Source organism: Passer domesticus, unplaced genomic scaffold, assembly GCF_036417665.1.
Source record: "Passer domesticus isolate bPasDom1 unplaced genomic scaffold, bPasDom1.hap1 HAP1_SCAFFOLD_72, whole genome shotgun sequence".
In the NCBI taxonomy this organism is placed as follows: domain Eukaryota; kingdom Metazoa; phylum Chordata; class Aves; order Passeriformes; family Passeridae; genus Passer; species Passer domesticus.
The window spans coordinates 427,993-446,449 of NW_026990171.1; the positions used below are offsets into that span (position 1 = coordinate 427,993).

General features: G+C 61.5%; 3 protein-coding genes across 6 annotated transcripts; 1 reads left to right on the forward strand and 2 right to left on the reverse strand.

Moving 5' to 3' along the window:
* Positions 1-335: 335 nt before the first annotated feature.
* On the reverse strand, positions 336-4,541 carry SARS2 (seryl-tRNA synthetase 2, mitochondrial). Its single transcript, XM_064407104.1, has 16 exons — positions 4,293-4,541; positions 4,072-4,167; positions 3,918-3,947; positions 3,705-3,845; positions 3,138-3,192; positions 2,784-2,847; positions 2,582-2,687; positions 2,234-2,281; positions 2,045-2,153; positions 1,821-1,866; positions 1,619-1,706; positions 1,425-1,537; positions 1,251-1,344; positions 869-961; positions 714-779; positions 336-635 (listed from the first exon to the last, which is right to left on the reverse strand). The coding sequence occupies exons 1-16, from the start codon at positions 4,539-4,541 to the stop codon at positions 495-497; spliced, it is 1,539 nt and encodes a 512-aa protein (XP_064263174.1). The 3' UTR covers positions 336-494.
* A 1,140-nt stretch (positions 4,542-5,681) lies between these two features.
* Positions 5,682-8,327, reverse strand: MRPS12 (mitochondrial ribosomal protein S12). The gene is made up of 2 exons (XM_064407109.1): positions 8,158-8,327; positions 5,682-6,169 (listed from the first exon to the last, which is right to left on the reverse strand). The coding sequence occupies exon 2, from the start codon at positions 6,125-6,127 to the stop codon at positions 5,795-5,797; it is 333 nt and encodes a 110-aa protein (XP_064263179.1). The 5' UTR covers positions 6,128-6,169; positions 8,158-8,327; the 3' UTR covers positions 5,682-5,794.
* An 11-nt stretch (positions 8,328-8,338) lies between these two features.
* On the forward strand, positions 8,339-18,148 carry PAK4 (p21 (RAC1) activated kinase 4). Of its 4 annotated transcripts, XM_064407108.1 has the most exons (10): positions 8,699-8,745; positions 9,024-9,082; positions 12,779-12,995; positions 13,972-14,481; positions 15,050-15,424; positions 16,415-16,548; positions 16,620-16,746; positions 16,828-16,953; positions 17,643-17,777; positions 17,854-18,148. In XM_064407108.1, the coding sequence occupies exons 3-10, from the start codon at positions 12,795-12,797 to the stop codon at positions 18,007-18,009; spliced, it is 1,764 nt and encodes a 587-aa protein (XP_064263178.1). In that variant the 5' UTR covers positions 8,699-8,745; positions 9,024-9,082; positions 12,779-12,794; the 3' UTR covers positions 18,010-18,148. The 4 variants fall into 4 exon arrangements, with proteins under 4 accessions (XP_064263177.1, XP_064263178.1, XP_064263175.1 ...); XM_064407107.1 differs by lacking the exon at positions 8,699-8,745 and adding an exon at positions 8,339-8,465 and having other exon boundaries at positions 16,620-16,953; XM_064407105.1 differs by having other exon boundaries at positions 16,620-16,953.
* The last annotated feature ends 309 nt before the right edge of the window (positions 18,149-18,457 follow it).

Below are 18,457 nucleotides of genomic sequence, written 5' to 3' on the forward strand. Positions count from 1 at the left end.
GACACCTGTGTGAGAGCAGGACACGTGTGACACTTGGGGACACCTGTGTGAATGCAGGACACGTATGATACTTGGGGACACCTCTGAATTCAGGTGACAGGTGTGGCACTTGGGGACACCTGTGTGAGAGCAGGACACGTGTGGCACTTGGGGACACCTGTGTCAGAGCAGGACACTGGGGGACACTGAGGGGACACTTGAGTGCAGGACACGCGTGACACTGAGGGGACACTTGGGGACACCTGTGTGAATTCCGGAGACGGGTGTGACACTGGAGGACACTGAGGGGACGCCTGTGTGTCCCCAGAGCACGCGTGGAGCAGAGGACACGCCTGTGACACAGGGGATTTCCAGGTTTTATTCCCGGGATTTGTCACCGCGGGCGGCGCTGTCACACGGGCTGTCACACGTGTCCCTCGCTTCCTGTCCCGCGATGTCCCGGCTCCATCTGTGCCCCGCCCTGGCTCTGCCTCCTCCAGGGTGACCCCCTCCCCTCAGGACCCCCGCCCCGTTTTGGGGGGGCCCCCCCCGGGCTGGTTGGGGCCGATGTAGCGCAGCAGGGGCGAGCGGGGCCGGGCCAGCACCTCCCGCCCCACCAGCGGCTGCAGCACGGGGGGCACCCGCACACGGCCGTCCTGGGGGGTGACACGGGGCAGGGTGAGCCCCCCGGAGCCCCCAGACCCCCGCGGGACCCCCACCCACAGAACACTCACCGGGAGCTGGTTGCACTCGAGGAGAGCGATGAGCATCCGCGCCACGGCGCAGGCAGTGCCGTTCACCTGGGGGGGACACACGGGCTCGGGGGGTCCTGGAGACCCTCCCCAGGGGTTTTGGGGGTCTCCCAGGGGTCTTGGGGGGGGTCACCCACCGTGTGGGCGTGGCTCAGCCGGCCCCCCTCCCCGCTGTACATGATGTTCAGGCGTCGGCTCTGGTAATCGGTGCAGTTGGAAGCGCTAGAAATCTGGGGGGAATGAGGGGGAGAGGGAGTCAGAAGGTTTGGGGCACCCCCCTCCTCAGCTCCAGGGACCCCCCAAAATGGGGGTCCTGATCCGGCAGCAAGGATGAGAATAAAGGGGGGGCCACAAACAGAGGGAGGGGGTGAGGGGGGGCGTCACCTCTGAGTTTTTGGGATTTTCCCAGAATTTTTTGGATCCTCCCCAAATTATTGGTGCTCTCCCCGAATTATCAGGGTTCTCCCCAAGTTATTTGGGTTCCCCCTGAATTATTGGGGTCGCAGACCCCCCCCTCACCTCCCCAAATTTGCCCCGTCCAGGCATCCAGGCCTCGATGTCGAACTTGCGGTAGGCGGGGAGCCCCAGCTCCTCCGTGGGCATGTCCAGGACCCTGTGGGACCCGGAGGGGGACAGTTAGGAGAGATTTCGGGGTCCCACAGATTGGGGGGACCCCCCCCAAATCCCCCTCACCGGTAATGGAGCCCCAGCTCTGAGAAAATCTCCTTCTGGATGCCCAGGAACTCGTCCAGCAGCTCCTCGCTCTCCGTGCCGCGCTCGGCCGCCGTCACCCCGAACATCTCCACCTTTGGGGGGGCACAGGGGTGACCCCCAACTCTCCCTCCCCTCCCCAGGGCTCTCCCAGTGTCTCCCAGTGCTCCCAGTACCTTGGTGAACTGGTGGACGCGGTAGAGCCCCCAGGGCTCGCGGCCCGTGTCGGTCTCGGCGCGGTAGCAGGTGCTGGAGCACACGACCCTGGAGGGGCAGGGGGCTCAGGGGGACCCCAAAACACCCCAGAGCCCCCCAGGGGAGCGGGGTGGGACCCCCACAAGGGGAGGGGGTCCCTGGGGGGGCACAGCCCCGCTGTACCTGACAGGCAGGTCCTGCAGCTGCACCGCGTGGTCCATGAAATACCCTGGGTGGGGGGACACGGGGTGACCCCCAAATCCGTCTGCTCCCCCTTTCTCCACTTTTTACCTCCTATTTTTTAGGATTTTCCTCATATTCTTCTCCAGTTTTCTCCCATTTTCCCCTTAGTTCTCCCCCTCCTCCTGGGTTTTCCCGATTTCCCCCCGATTTCCCCCGTTCCCCACCTGCAATTCCCACCTCCGAGGTCCCGGCCAGGCACAGATCCTCGAAGCGCGCGGGGTCGATGGTGTAAACCTGGGAGGGGGCGGCGCTGGGCTGGACCCCGCAGCCCTCCTGGGGGGCACAGGGGGGTCACCCGGGGCCGCAGGGGGGCCGGGGGTGGGTCTCAGGGGGCTCGGGGGGGGGGCACTCACAAAAACGGCTCCGCGCAGCAGGTCCGGCACCGTCATGGGCAGGAAACCCTGGGAGAAAGGGAGATCGGGGGACTCCGACCCCCCTGGGACCCCCAGACCATCCCTAAACCCTCCCTGGATCCACCCAGACCATCCCAAACCCTCCCTGGGACCCCCCTGAGCCTCCCTGGGACCCCCCCCGACCATCCCAAACCCTTCCTGGATCCACCCAGACCATCCCAAACCCTCCCTGGGACCCCCAGACCATCCCAGGCCTTTCCTGGGACCCCCCAGACCCTCCTGGATCCCCCCGGAGCCTCCCTGGATGCCCCCAGACCCTCCCTGGGACCCCCCCAGGGTGCCCCCCACCTTGCTGAGCAGTTTCTGCAGGGTGAAGGTGACGAGGGCGTGCTGGAGCAGAGCCCCGGCCCCGCACAGGTAATAGGAGCGATGGCCCGACACGTGGGACAGGCGCCTGTGGGGTGGGGGACACGTGGAACAGGTGTGGGACAGGTGTGTGCCAGGTGTGTGCCAGGTGTGTGCCAGGTGTGCCCCTGCAGGGGCTGCTCACCTCTGCCGGATGATGTCCAGCCCCTCCCCCAGCTCCAGGTGTCCCTTTGGCTCAAAATCAAACACTGGGGGAGGGGAGGGGGCACCTCTGTCACTCCTGTCACCTGGGTGACCCCAGACCCCCTAAATACCCCCCCAGAACCCCCCAATACATCCCAGACCCCCAAAACCTGTCCCCCAGACCCCCAAATACCCCCCAGACCCCCAAACCTGTCCCCCAGACCCTCTAAACTCCCCCCAGACCCTCCCAAAGCCCCCAGACCCTCCAAATGCCCCCCCCCAAGGACCCTTCTCCTCCTTCCCCACAACAAGAAGCGCCCCCAGGACCCCCCCAAAGAGCCCCCCCAGCCCTCACCTGGTTTCTCACCAACCACCTCGAGCAGCCGGGCCTGGCTCTGGTCCCCGACGGGCTGGGGGGCACAAAGGGGGGTTTGGGGGGCACAAAGGGGGGTTTGGGGGGCACAAGGGGGGTTTGGGGGGGCACAAAGGGGGGTTTGGGGGGCACAAGGGGGGTTTGGGGGGCACAAAGGGGAGGTTTGGGGGTGCCAGGAGACCCCCAGGGCATAGCAGAGGCGGGGCAGGGGGGTTTTGGGGGGTGTTTGGGGGTCTCAGCACAGCTGGGTGGGCTTGGGGTGATTTTGGGGAGGTTTTTGGGGTGATTTTGGTTGATTTTGGGGTGATTTCGGGGTTCTCCCCACAGCGGGGTGCGTCCTGTTGGGCTGAGTGATTTTGGGGTGATTTGGGGGGTCTCAGCACAGCGAAGTGGGCTCTGTTGGGCTGGGTGGGTTCTGGGTGATTTCAGGGTGATTTTGGGGTCTCACCACAGCGGGGTGGGTTCTGTTGGGCTGGGTGGGTTTGGTGGGTTTTGGTTGTTTTTGGGGTAATTTTGGGGAGGTTTTTGGGGTGCTTTCAGGGGTCTCACCACAGCGGGGTGCGTCCTGTTGGGCAGCTGCAGGGCCCCCAGGTAGAACCTCTGCTCCAGCTCAGCCTCCTCGGCCTCCAGCACCCGCAGCTGCTCCCGGAGGCTCCGGCCCCGCTCCCGCAGCGCCGCCAGCTCCGGGTGCTGCCACAGGGCCACCGTGAGGGCCTGGGGGGCCACCAACCCCCCCCGGCCCCCCCAAAACTCCATTCCTACCGTCTTGGCCGCTGCCTTGTCGTGGGAGGCCTGGAGAGGGGGTGGAAAGGAGTCAGGGGGTCCTTGGGGGGGTCTGGGGGGTTCCAGGAGGGGCTGAGCGGGGGGCAGAGGGACGCAGTGGGGATTTGGGGGGGGTCCCGGGGAGGGGTCTCACCATGATCTCACGCACCCCCTGGGCCACGCGCCCCTTCTCGGCCTCCAGCCGGGCGATGCCATCGCGGACCTGCCCCAGCCGCGACCACGTCCGTACCTGAAGGGCGTGGCAAGGGCGTGGCTCGGGTGGGCGTGTCCCGCCACACCCAAACGGGGGTCACCGGGGAAGCCACGCCCCCTGCCCACACGCAGGCCCCGCCCACCGCCGCTCCCGCCACTCACGATCTCGCGGAGCGCGGCGCCCCCTAGCGGCCCGCGCCGCCGCTCCAGGTCGCGCTCGCTGAGGGCGCTCACGTCGAGCCGCGGCCGCGCGCTCAGCCCCTCCCGCACGTGCTCGTAGAGGCGGCTCCGCCCCGCGGGAGCGGCCCCGGCGGCGGGAGCGGGGCCCGGCCCCGGAGCGGCCCCCGCGGCCCCGCGCCGCCCGGCCCGCGCCGCCCGGCCCGCCGCCAGCAGCGCCCGGCGCGCCGCCATCTTGGCCACCCGCGTGAGGGGAGTCACGTGGAGGAGCCGGGGGGCGGGGCCGGGCGCGCGCTCGCGGAACGCGCACGCGCGCACACCCTCCCCTCACGGCGGGCGGGCTCGGCCACGCCCCCTTTCGTCCCGGCCACGCCCCCGGCCTCGGTCCCAAAGGGCTGCGGGTCCGGTGACCCCGGAGTGACCCCGGAGTGACCCCCCCCATGACCCCCACGTGACCTTAGTGGCCCCCATGACCCCCCCGTGACCACAGTGACACCCCAGTGTCCCCCCCAGTGCCCCCAGTGCACCCCAGTGACCCCCTCATGATCACAGTGACCCCTGTGACCCCCCAGTGACACCCACCATGACCCCCCAGTGACCTCAGTGACACCCCTGTGACACCCCCATGACCCCAGTGACACTCCAGGGTCACCCCAGTGACCCCAGTGTCACCTCAGGGCCCTTCCCAGTCTCCCCGTGACCCTTCCCAGTGCCTCCAGTGTCTTCACCACCATTCCCAGTGTCCCTGCAACCCCTCCCAGTATCCTCACCACTCTTCCCAGTACTTCCACTGTCCCCATGACCCCTCCCAGTGCCCCCCACCACCCCTCCCCAGTGTCCCCATAACCCTCCCCAGTACCCCCACTGCCCTTCCCAGTCTCCCCAGTACCCCTCCCAGTCTCCCCATGACCCCTCCCAGTGCCTCCAGTGTCTTCACCACCATTCCCAGTGTCCCTGCAACCCCTCCCAGTATCCTCACCACTCTTCCCAGTACTTCCACTGTCCCCATGACCCCTCCCAGTGTCCCCACTGCCCTTCCCAGTCTCCCCAGTACCCCTCCCAGTCTCCCCATGACCCCTCCCAGTGCCTCCAGTGTCTTCACCACCATTCCCAGTGTCCCTACAACCCCTCCCAGTATCCTCACCACTCTTCCCAGTACTTCCACTGTCCCCATGACCCCTCCCAGTGTCCCCACTGCCCTTCCCAGTCTCCCCAGTACCCGTCCCAGTATCCTCACCACTCTTCCCAGTACTTCCACTGTCCCCATGACCCCTCCCAGTCTCCCCATGACTCCTCCCAGTACCCCCACCACCCCTCCCAGTGTCCCACCCGCATTCCCATTCCCCCACCACCACTCCACACCACACCACCGCGTCACCAAATCCGCTTTAATCCCGATTTCACGCCCCCGGCCCGCTCCCATCCCCTCCCGGGGGGTGACCCCAGGACCCCCCGGAGCCGGGCCGGGGTCCCCGGGGGTCCCGCGCTCACTTCTTGGGCTGCACGTGGGCGCAGTCGTACTTGCCGCGCACCACGGTGAGCTTGACGCCGGGCAGGTCCTGCGTGCGCCCGCCCTGCAGCAGCACCATGTGGTGCTCCTGCAGGCCGTGGCCCTCGCCGGGCACGAAGGCCACGGCCTCGCGGCCGCCGCCCATCCGCACGCGCACGCAGCGCCGGTTGGCCGAGTTGGGCTTCTTGGGCTTGCGGATCAGGTTCTTGAGCACCACGGCCTTGAGCTGCGGCCGGCCCAGCGTGGGCCCCAGGCGGCGCGGAGGGGGCGCGGGGCGGCCCTGCCGGTGCAGCTGGTTCAGGGTGGCCATGGGGCAGGAGGGCGCGGGGGGGCGGCAGGAGCGGGCCCGCGCCTGTGGGGGGACACGACACAGGGGGTTTTTGGGGTTTGGTTTTTTTGGTTTTTTGGGTTTTTTTGGTTTTTCTTTTTTGTTTTTGTTTTTTTTTGTGTTTTTTGGGGGGGTTTTTTGGGGTTTTTTTTGGGTTTTTTTGGGTTTTTTTGGTTTTTTTAGGGGTTTTTTGGGTTTTTTGGTGGTTTTTTGGGGGGGGTTTTGAGTTTGTTTTTTTATTTTGGGGGTTCTTTTGAGGTTTTTTTTTTTGAGGTTTTTGGGTTTGTTTTTTTTTTGGGGGGGGGGTTGGGGTTTTGGGGGCGTTTGGGGTTTTTTTTTTTAATTTTTTGGGGGGGTTTTTAGGGGTTTTTTGGGATTTTTGGGGGGTTTTTTGGGGTTTTTTTTTGGGGGTTCTTTTGGGGTTTATTGGGGGGGTTTTTTGGGTTTTTTTTTGGTTTTTTTAGGGGGTTTTTTGGTTTTTTTTGGTGGTTTTTTGGGGGGGTTTGAGTTTGTTTTTTTATTTTTGGGGATTCTTTTGAGGGTTTTTTTTTTGAGGTTTTAGGGTTTGGTTTTTTTTTCGGGGGGGGTTGGGGTTTTGGGGGGGTTTGGGGGTTTTTTTTAATTTTTTGGGCGGGTTTTTTAGGGTTATTTTATTTTTGGGGGGTTTTTTTGGGGGGGTTCTTTTGGGGTTTATTGGGGGGGTTTTTTGGTTTTTTTTTTTTAATTTTTTGGGGGGTTTTGGGGGGTTTTTAGGGTTTTTTTTTAATTTTTGGGGGGTTTTTTGGGGTTTTTTAAGGGGGGTTCTTTTGGGGTTTATTGGGGGGGTTTTTTGGGGTTTTTTTTTGTTTTTTTTTTTGTTTTTTTGGGTTTTTTGGTGGTTTTGGAGGGGGGTTTGAGTTTGTTTTTTTTATTTTTGGGGGTTCTTTTGAGGGGTTTTTTTTTGAGGTTTTTGGGTTTGTTTTTTTTTTGGCGGGGGTTGGGGTTTTGGGGGGGTTTGGGGTTTTTTTTTTTATTTTTTGGGGGGTTTTTTAGGGGTTTTTTTGGATTTTTGGGGGGTTTTTTGGGGTTTTTTTTGGGGGGGTTCTTTTGGGGTTTATTGCGGGGGTTTTTTGGGGTTTTTTTTGGTTTTTTTAGGGGTTTTTTGGTGGTTTTGGGGGGGGTTTTGAGGTTTTTTTTTTTTTTTGGGGGGGGTTGTTGGGGTGGTTGGGGGGGTGGTGGGGGTGTGGGGGGTGGTTTTTGGGGGGGGGGGTTGGGGTTTGGGGGGGGGGGGGTTTGGGGTTTTTTTAATTTTTTGGGGGGTTTGGGGGGGTTTTTAGGGGGTTTTGGGTTTTTGGGGGGTTTTTTGGGGTTTTTTTTTTGGGGGGGTTTTTTGGGGGTATTGGGGGGGTTTTTTGGGGTTTTTTTGGTAGGGGTTTTTGGGGTTTGTTGGGGGTGTGTGGTGGGGGGGGGGTGGGGGTGTTTGTGGGTGGTGTGGGGGGTGTTGGAGGTTTGTGTGTGGGGGTTTTGGGTGGTTGGGGGGTTGTGGTGGGGGGGGTTGGGGTGGGGGGGTTTGGGGGGTTTTTTTTTTCATTTTTTTGGGGGGTTTGGGGGGGTTTTAGGGGTTTTTTTTGGATTTTTGGGGTTTTTTTGGGGGGGGGTTCTTGTGGGGTTATTGGGGGGGGTTTTTTGGGGTTTTTTTTAATTTTTTTGGGGGGGTTTGGGGGGGGTTTTAGGGTTTTTTTTTGATTTTGGGGGTTTTTTTGGGGGGGGGTTCTTTGGGAGTTATTGGGGGGGGTTTTTGGGTTTTTTTTTTTTTTTTGGGGTGGTTGGGGGGTTGTGGTGGTTTTTTGGGGTTTGGTGGGGGGTTTTTTGGGGGTTTTTTTGGGGGGGTTCTTTTGGGGTTTATGGGGGGGGGTTTTTTGGTTTTTTTTATTTTTTGGGGGGTTTGGGGGGGGTTTTTAGGGATTTTTGGGGGGGGTTCTTTTGGGGTTTATGGGGGGGTTTTTTTTGGGGGGTTGGGGGTATTTACGCACTGCAGCGCGGCAGCGAGGCGACGGCCCTCAGCACGGCGCGGAGCGACATCTCCGAGGCTCTGAGGGGAGAACGCGCGGTCAGAAGGCAGCGGGGAGCGGCGGGACCGGAGCCCCACAGTGTGAAGGCAGCGGGCAGCGGCGACACAGGAGCCCCCACGTTCCCCTCAGCGCGCCGCCATCTTACCCAGATCACAGCGCGCCGCACTGCGATTGGATAGCAGAGATGCCAATCTCCGTGCTTCGCGCGGTGATTGGTCAGACTGGAGAGCCGTACTCTGGAGACCCGCCCCTTCAGCAGCAACTTCCGCGTTAGGCACCGCTCCTCCTCCTATAAACCCCGCCCCTCCTCCTGTAAACCCCGCCCCAAAGGCGGCTCCCCGCCCATATTGAGCTCCTCTCCGCCCTAGGCCACGCCTCTTATCCATATATGGCTCCTCATCCCCGCGCTTATTGCCCATATATGGCTCGCCACACCCCTCCCGCCCGTATCCCCGCCCCTTCGGGGGCGCGGGCCTGTCGCCGCGGCGACGCGGGGCGTGGGAGGACCCGGATGTGCCCCGGTCCCAACATGGCGGCGGCGGCGGCCGAGTGAGGCCTGAGGGGGCCCGGGGGGCGCTGAGGGGGCCCCGGGTGGGGATTCGCGGCTATCGGGGGGCTCTGAGCTCCGGAGACCCCTCCCAGGGCCAAGGAGGGCGCTTGGGGGTGGGCTTGGGGGCTCCCCAAATCCCCCGAGGGGCGGCAGACGCAGCCTGGGGTTCCCGGAGAGCAGCGGGATGAGGATCCAGCCGCCCCCCGCCCCCAAAAAAAAACCTCAAAAGGGGAGCCCGGGGGCTGCTCCTGAGGGAATTCCCCTTCTTCCCGTGCAGCACTTTGACCGGAGGACCCGGAATGCGGAGCTGAGGCAGAATTTTCCCCTCGGTGGAAGGTAGGAAGCGAATCCGGAATTAATTCCCGGGATTCCTCATCCCTCCGGGATTTGGGGTCTCCTCCCCGCGCTCCCATCCAGCCCCTCAGCCCTCGGATGGGTTTTTCCCAGAGTTTCTTGTGGGTTTGGGTCAGGAGCTCCAAGGCGGAGGGGCACTGGAGCTCCTCAGGACTTCCCAAACTCATCAAAAACGGAGTTTTCCCCCAATTTTGGTGCAGCGGGAAGGGAAATTGCCATCCCCACTGGTTTTCTGTGGTGCTCCTGCTGCCATTCCTCAACGGAAAATGAGAAAAAAAATCAAAAAAGCCTCTGGACCTGGGCTTTAGTTGCTTTTTTCCTGAAATTTAGTGAGATTTTAAATAAGCAATGGTGGGATAGAGGGATTGGCCTGCGGTGGGCTTGGAAATCAGTGGGAATTGGGATTTTGGGGAACACCCAGATGTGGAAAAGATCCAGCAATCCTTTGGAGATGGCCAAAAACCCCACTCCCTATTGGGGTTTGGGGCTAAAAGGTGGGAATTTGGTCACCAACATCTCATTAACAGCAGCAGAATGAGCAGGAGTTTCCAGGAAGAAATTCCAATTATATTCCTGCCCCTGGCTTTGATTAATGTTTTAATTTGTTCGCTTCCCACGGGGTGGAACCTGGGTTCCCTGGGAGGAATATTTGGGTTTTCTGGAGGAATTCCCAGCAGGGATTTGCCGTTTTCCTGGATTTTGGTGACCTGGATCGTTGTGGGTGGACGGGATCGTTACTGATTAGTTGGATCTCCATTAATTGGATCTCCAATAACTGGATCACCAATAACTGGATCTCCATTAACTGGGTGTTCATTAATTGGATCTCCATTAATTGCATCTTCATTAATTGCATCTCTATTAACTGGATCTCCATTAATTGCATCTCCATTAACTGGATCTCCATTAACTGCATCTCCATTAACTGGATCTCCATTAATTGGATCTCCATTAACTGCATCTCCATTAACTGGATCTCCATTAATTGGATCTCCATTAACTGGCCCTTCCTCTGCCCTGAGCCGGAGATTCCCGACGTTCCTCCCTCCCTCTCCCTGCACTTCCAGCTCTGGGGAACCTTCCTGCTGCAGGAAAGGAGCGGAATTCCGCCGCAATTCCTCCTTTTCCCCTTCCTCTGACACTTTTTCCCTCTCCTGCCTCCCTCCCATCCCGCTTTTCCCGGTTTCCCTTTTTCCCAGGAGCTCGCATCTCCTGCTTCCCCTTCCTGGATTTTTTTTTCCTGTTCCCGTGAGCTTTGGAGGCTCCAGATTCCTGGAATTCCGGGATTCCTCCGGGGCAAAGGCCGGCACTTCTCCTCCTCTTCCTCCTCCTCCTCCTCCTCCTCCGGCAGATCCAGCTGGGCCAGTCCAACCCGCCCTTCCTGGCCGGACTGCTCCGGCCCTGGGCTGGCTTTCCTGGGAATTGTGACCCCTTTGTGGGGATTCCAGCCCCTTCCCAGCCTGGTTTTCCCAGGAATGTGACCCCTTTTGGGGGGAACCCTGGGATTCCAGCCCCTTCCTGCCTGGCTTTCCTGGGAATTGTGACCCCTTTTGGGGGGAACCCTGGGATTCCAGCCCCTTCCTGCCTGGCTTTCCTGGGAATTGTGACCCCTTTGTGGGGATTCCAGCCCCTTCCCAGCCTGGTTTTCCTGGGAATTGTGACCCCTTTTGGGGGGAACCCTGGGATTCCAGCCCCTTCCCGGCCTGGTTTTCCTGGGAATTGTGACCCCTTTGTGGGGATTCCAGCCCCTTCCCAGCCTGGCTTTCCCAGGAATTGTGGCCCCTTTTGGGGGGAATCCCGGGATTCCAGCCCAGGGGATTGAGCTGCAGCTTTGGCACCGCCCGGCGCCCCTTCCCACTTTGGGCAGCGGGATGGAGCCAAACGCCACCTGGAATGCCACAATGGGTGTTTGTTTTCCTAAAATTCACCCAGCTCGGGTCTAAAAATCCTGAAATTTGCTGCAAATCCCATTTCGGTCCCTTCCTGGATGCTCTGCTGCCCAGTGACATCTGATTTTCCTGGATTTGGGCTTTATGGGAGGGCACGAAGTGCCTCTGTTCACGTTTTTTCCCTTTACTTTTCCCTTTCTTTTTCATCCCGAAGCTGCCAGCAGGATTCCCACCAGGACACAGCCTGAATGCCACTGATTTTGGGGAGAATTTGTGGGATTTTGTTGGGAATTTTAGGGAAAACACGGGATTATTCCACCCGGTGTGGACTCAGTTCCTTGTTAATTGGTTACTAATTAAACCCCGCTGGGATCCCAGGAATGCGACCTGGGAAGGGCTGAGGAATGAGTTCACCCCCTCCTGGGCCCTATCCCACCCTCTGGAATTCTTCAGGACCTCTCTGCTCCTGCCAAGTGCCACCAGTTTTTCCCCAACCATCTGAAAGGAAGAGGTTTTTGGGGTGAAATCCCACGGATTTGGTGTCCAGATACTGCACTTCCCTGACGTCCTGGCTGACCTGGATCATCCTCGGATATTTCCCATGGAAAAGCCCAAATGCAGCAGATTTTAATCCTCCCACTCCAAATTCAGCTGCAATTCCCCCAAACCAGGAGAATTTTCCATCTGAAAATGGGATTTTGGCAATCTGGAGAGGATCCCAGCAGTGTCCTAGGAAGGTGGAAGGAGGGATCAGCGTGGGATGAGCAGGGAAAATGGAGAATACACAGAATTCTGGCAGTTTTTGGCTGGGCTCGAAGTGGAGGAGGAGAAAAACTTCATAATGGATCATTGGTTTAGGGAGAAAACCTCAAAGACTGGGAAAAACTGTGAGAAAACCTTGGAAGCACTGGGATTCTGGAGCCTGGAAAATGGATTGAGCCAAGAAGCTGGAAAAAAATGTGAGGAAACGGGGAAATTGCCACCAGAAAAAAGCAGTGAAAGTGGGAAAAATGGACCCACGCAGGATCCATGGGATTTTGGGGCCATTCCCAGTGGGATTCCTGCCCGCACTGAACCCAAAACATTTCCAACTCAGCTCGTTCTTGGCCTGAAAACTGCAGGAAAAACATGGAAAACCAGGGAATGAAATCAGCCAAACCCAGAGCACTGATCCCGGCGCTGGGATCCCAGGAAAAGCAGATTTTTTTGTGTGCTTTTGAGGTGTTTTAAATCTGTTTGTTGGTTCGGGTTGGGTTAATGGACTAATCCCATTTCCAACGGGAATTTCTGGTGCTCCTGGCATTTCCAAGCTTGGACTTGGGGGGAAAATGGGAAGTAATTGGATAAAAGTGGAAGTGGTCGATGGATAAAAATCACTCCAACAGTGGGATTTTCAGGGCTGATCCAGTCGATCCCAACGATGGATAAAAATCAGTGGAACAGCGGGATTTTGGGGCTGATCCCATCCATCCCAACGGTGGATAAAAACAATTCCAACAGCGGGATTTTCAGGGCTGATCCTGTCCATCCCAACAATGGATAAAGATCGTTTGAACAGCGGGATTTTGGGGCTGATCCCCTCCCCACTTCATCCCAACAGCATTTCCCATTTATTCCACTCTAACGATGGGATTTGGGCGCCCATCCCGCTCCCGGGGCCGTTCCCCGTTACGACACCGGATTTCCGCGTCCGTTCCCCTTCCCAGGGCTGGATTTGGGGGGGCTGACACCGTTCCCCACGCCATCTCCCCTCTCCCACCCCGCTAACCCCGGCGTTCTGGGTTGCCAGGAGCGCGTCCCGGGCCATGTTCTCCAAGAAGAAGAAGCGGGTGGAGATCTCGGCGCCGTCCAACTTCGAGCACCGCGTGCACACGGGCTACGACGCCTCGGAGCAGCGCTTCACGGGGCTGCCCCGCCAGTGGCAGGGGCTGCTCGAGGAGTCCGCCCGGCGCCCCAAGCCCCTCGTGGACCCCGCCTGCATCACCGCCATCCGCGGGGCCCACAAGGTGCGGGGGCACCGGGAGCGTTGGGAATCCCGCGGGGTTACTGGGGAGCGTTGGGAATTCGGGGTGGTTACGGGGTGGGGAGGGCGTGGCAAGGTGGCCACTCTGGGTTTGGGGTCTTGGAGGAGTTAGCAGGGTTCTGGGTGCTCTGCAGGGTTGAGCTGGGGGCGGTTTGGGGGTCCTGGGACGAGGGGATTTTGGGGTTGTTTGGTATTCAGGGGTTGTGGAGCAGGTTGCGTCAGGGGTTGATGTTCAGGGGTTGTGTCAGCCACTGGAAAAGCCAAACTGGGGGGAATTTGGGGGTCAGGGAGGTGGGAGCTGGGTCCCCATGCCTTTCCTACCTGCCAAAAAGACAAACTGGGGGAGTTATGGATCAGGGGATTTTGGGATCGTGGGGGCTCATTCAGTCCCAGGAGTGGGTTTGGGGGAATTTGGGGTCTTGCAGTGTATAAGGGCATCCTGCATACTCTTTGGGGTCAAACTGGGAGGAATTTGGGGGTCTTGGGGCAGGGAGGTGACGATTGGGTCCCCCAGGACAGGGATCCCCTGGTGAGACCCTTCCCCACACCTGGAACCAGCCCACCCCGTGGGAACTTGGAGTCATTCCCACCTGACCTCTTCCCCATTGTGTGTTCCCAGCTGTTTAAGGCCCTCATTCCCACATCCCCCCGTTCACACATCCCCCCATTCCCACGTCCACCCATTCCCACCTCAGCTCTGATGTTCCCCCAGTTCCCACCCCATCAAACCCCCCAATATTTTGGGACCCTCCCCGCGAGGCCGGACCCCAATCCCCGGGGAGCACCCGGGATCATTTGGGGCTCTGCGACTCTCCCCAGAGGGACACCCCAGCCAAGCCCCCTCCCCTCTGCCCATCCCGCCACCCTCCTGCAGCCATTCCATGTCATCTTTCTGTTGTTTTTTTTCCTTTTTTCCCCTTTTCCCCCCGTTTCCCCCGTGTGTCCCCCCCTTCCCGCAGCCCATCGTGCGCGGCTCCAAGGGGACGCGGGATGGGACCCCCGGGGGCCGGGACAGGACCCTGGCGTGGCTCCTGGACGAGCTGGCCGCCGTCTCCGTGTCCCGCTCCAACTCCCTGCGCCGGGACAGCCCCCCCTGCCCCGCCCGGCACCCCCCGGAGAACGGCCTGACCCCGGGACCCCCCCGCTCCCGCCCGGAGCCCGCCAAGAGCCGCCGCGGGGACCCCGAGCCGAGCCCCCCGTCCCAGCCCCGGGGGGACCCCAAAGCTGCGGCCGGGCGGGAGCCCCCCCACCCTCACCCCCACACCCCCGGGGGCCGCCCCAAATCCAGCTCGGCCGGAGAGGGGCCCCCGCGGCCCCCGGCCCGCGAGCAGCGCCCGCTCTCGGGGCCCGAGCTGCGGCCCCCCGACGCCGGCGGCGCCCCCGGAGCGGGGCCGAAGACGGCGCCGGGACGCCCCTTCCACACCTACCCCCGCGCCGACACCGACCCCGGCCCGGGGGGCAGCGCCCAGGTAAAGGGGTGTGCCCCGGCCTTCCCTCGTCCTGCTCTTGCTGCTCTCCTTGCTCTTGCAGAGCGGGTTCTCTGCTCCTCTTCCTCACGGCTTGCCGTGCTCCGCTGGGATCGGCAGCAGCTTCCTTGCCCAGCCGCATCCTTGGCTCTGGAGCAGCTTCCTCTTCTTTTTCTTCTTCTGCCTCCTCCTCCTCACTGTGCTCGTCCTGTTCTTTCTCGGAAGCAGCTCCTCTGCTCCTCTTCCTCGCAGCCTCCCAGAGTGGGGATGTGCAGGGGCCACCTCCTGCCCTGGCACCGAAACCGTTTCCTCTTCCTCGCTCTGCCTCTCCTCTTCCTCCTTGGAAGCAGCTCCTCTGCTCCTCTTCCTCGCAGCTTCCCTTGTCCCACTTGGACTCAGGGTGTCCTGAAGACCCCCAGCTCCACGCTTCCTTCCTGCTGCTGCGTCTGTGCCTCCAGAGTCTCTTCCTCCCCCACCTCCTCCTCCTCCTCCTCCTCCTCACTCAGCCCTTCCCTGCAGCCCCCGACATTCCCGCGGGAATTCCTGACTCCCCTCTCCGCTGTCCCCACAGGCCGAGCCCCACGCGGGGCGCCCGCAGGAGGTGACCCCCAACGGGCCGGTCCCCGGCGCCTCCCAGGCCCCCGGCGCCCCCCGCCCCAAAGCCCCGGAGCCCCCGGCCCCGGAGCCCCCGGCCCCGCGCGCCCCCGGCCCCGCGCCCGCCCCGGCCGGGGGCCCCCAGCGCGTGTCCCACGAGCAGTTCCGGGCGGCGCTGCAGATGGTGGTGGACCCCGGCGACCCCCGCACCTACCTGGACAACTTCATCAAGATCGGCGAGGGCTCCACGGGCGTGGTGTGCATCGCCACCGTGCGCGGCTCCGGCAAGCTGGTGGCCGTCAAAAAGATGGACCTGCGCAAGCAGCAGCGGCGGGAGCTGCTCTTCAACGAGGTGAGGGCAGCGGCGGCCCTGGGGACCCTTGGGGGGCTTGGGGAACCCTTGAGGGACTTGGGGAACCCTTGAGGGACTTGGGGAACCCTGGGGGCTGTGGGGAACCCTTGGGGGTCTTGCGGAACCCTTGGGGGGCTTGGGGAACCCTTGGGGGGCTTGGGGAACCCTTGAGGGACTTGGGGAACCCTGGGGGCTGTGGGGAACCCTTGGGGGTCTTGGGGAACCCTTGGGGGGCTTGGGGAGCCTTTGGGGGACTTGGGGAAACCTTGAGAGCCTTGGGAACTTCTTGAGATCATTGGGGAGCCTTTGGGGAACCCTTGAGAGCCTTGGGGAATCCTTGAGAGCCATGGGGACTCCTTGGGGGACTTGGAAACCCCTTGAGATCCTTGGGGAGCCCTTGAGATGCTTGGGGGAGCCCTTGGGGGCCTTGGGAACTTCTTGAGATCATTGGGGAGCCTTTGGGGAATCCTTGAGAGCCATGGGGACTCCTTGGGGGACTTGGAAACCCCTTGAGATCCTTGGGGAGCCCTTGAGATCCTTGGGGAGCCCTTGGGGGCCTTGGGAACTTCTTGAGAGCCTTGGGGAGCCCTTGAGATCCTTGGGGAGCTCTTGAGAGCCCTGGGGAACCCTTGAGGGAATTGGGGAGCCCTTGAGATCCTTGGGGAGCTCTTGAGAGCCCTGGGGAACCCTTGAGGGCCTTGGGGAGCCCTTGAGGGCCTTGGGGAACCCTTGAGGGACTTGGGGAACTCTTGAGATCCTTGGGGACACCTTGAGAGCCCTGGGGCACCCTTGAGAGCCCCGGAGAACCCTTGAGGGCCTTGGGGACCCTCGGGAAGGGAACTTCTGAGTCCCTCAGGAACCCCTTGGATCCCTCATGGACCCCTCAAAGCCCCTCAAAGACCTCTTGGTGACCCACTAGGGACCTCCTGACGCCCTGGGGACCCCCGAGGAGGGTCCCAGGCTCTCATCCCCGTGTGTCCCCCCCCTCAGGTGGTGATCATGAGGGACCACCAGCACGAGAACGTGGTGGAGATGTACAACAGTTACCTGGTGGGCGACGAGCTCTGGGTGGTCATGGAGTTCCTGGAGGGCGGCGCCCTGACGGACATCGTCACGCACACCAGGTGGCTGGGGGCGGCAGGGCTGGCAGGGAGGTGGCGGGGTGGTGACAGGGTGGTGACAGCGCTGTCCCCAGGATGTCCGAGGAGCAGATCGCGGCCGTGTGCCGCTCGGTGCTGCGGGCGCTCGCCGTGCTCCACGCCCAGGGCGTCATCCACCGCGACATCAAGAGCGACTCCATCCTCCTCACGCACGACGGGCGGGTAGGAGCCCCCAGAAATCCCCCCCAAACTCCCCCCGACCCTTTGGGATCCCGCCCTGAGTGGCCCCGGCCCCCCCGGCAGGTGAAACTCTCGGATTTCGGGTTCTGCGCCCAAGTGAACAAGGACGTGCCGCGGCGCAAGTCCCTGGTGGGGACGCCCTACTGGATGGCCCCCGAGCTCATCTCCCGCCTGCCCTACGGCCCAGAGGTGGGTCAGGGGGCTTGGGGGGGTCCTGGGGGTCCTGGGGTTCATTGGGGGGTGTTTAGGGTGGGTTTCAGGGGGTTTGGGGTGGGTGTGTGGGCCCCCGAGCTCATCTCCCGCCTGCCCTATGGCCCAGAGGTGGGTCAGGGGGCTTGGGGGAGTCCTGGGGCTCCTGGGGTTCATTGGGGGGTGTTTAGGGTGGGTTTCAGGGGGTTTGGGGTGGGCGTGTGGCCCCCAAGTTCATCTCCTGCCTTCTCTGCCGGCTTGAGGTGTCTTGTGGGGAGGTTGGGATGGGTTTGAGGGTGCCCAGGATGGGTTTAGGATTGCCCAGAGTGGGTTTGGGGAGCGTAGGGTGGATTTAGGATGGGTTTAGGGCTGGCCAGAGTGGGTTTGGGGAGCATAGGGTGGATTTAGGATGGGTTTAGGGCTGGCCAGGGTGGGTTTAGGATTGCCCAGGGTGGGTTTAGGGGTGCCCAGAGTGGGTTTGGGGAGCATAGGGTGGATTTAGGATGGGTTTAGGATTGCCCAGTGTGGGTTTGGGGGTACCCAGTGTACGTTTGAGGGGCTCCAAGTGGCCTCCCTTCCAGACCCCCCCATTCTGGATGCTGTATATTTGGGAGGGGGGGCACGGAGTGGGTTTGAGGGGCTCCCCCGTAACCCCCTCCTCATTTTCGGTGTGACTGTCCCCCCCCCAGGTGGACATCTGGTCTCTGGGAGTGATGGTCATCGAGATGGTGGATGGGGAACCCCCTTACTTCAACGAGCCCCCTCTCAAAGCCATGAAGCTGATCCGGGACAACCTTCCCCCCCGGCTCAAGAACGGCCACAAGGTACCTCGGGGTGACCCCCCCCCCATTTCCGGGCAGCCCCGGGGGGTGCCTGACACCCCCTTTCCGTTCCCCCCAGGTGTCCCCGTCCCTGAAGGGGTTCCTGGAGCGGATGCTGGTGCGGGACCCGGCGCAGCGGGCCAGCGCCCCCGAGCTGCTGCGCCACCCCTTCCTGGGCGTGGCGGGGCCCCCCGCCTGCATCGTGCCCCTCATGCGGCAGCACCGCCTGCGCTGAGACCCCTCCCCACCGCGGGGGAGACCCCGGCCCCCTCCTGCTCCTCCTGCTCGGCGGCACCCCCGAACCGGAGCGGGACCGGGGTGTTCTGGGGGGACGCCGGCCCCCCAACCTGTACTACTGAGCTGGGGACCCCACAGCAGAGATTTTGGGGGGATGGGAAGGGGTGGCTGTCATCCCAGAGATCTGGGGGTGCACGGGCTCATCCTGGTCCCTCCCGCCCTTGGGACCCATTTTGGGGCATTTCCCCCTTTTTTTTGGGTTTTTTTTTTTTTTAGCCTTCTCTTTTCTACCCACTTTGGGCACTGGGGTATGGCCCCCCTACATCTCCGTGAGAGGGGGGGTCCCCAAAACTACAGCCCCCCACCTTTCCCCACCACACCACACTACTGACTGGGGGTGTGTCCCCCCCCCCGGGCCTTCCTCGCCTGTTTTTGTTGATTTTGGG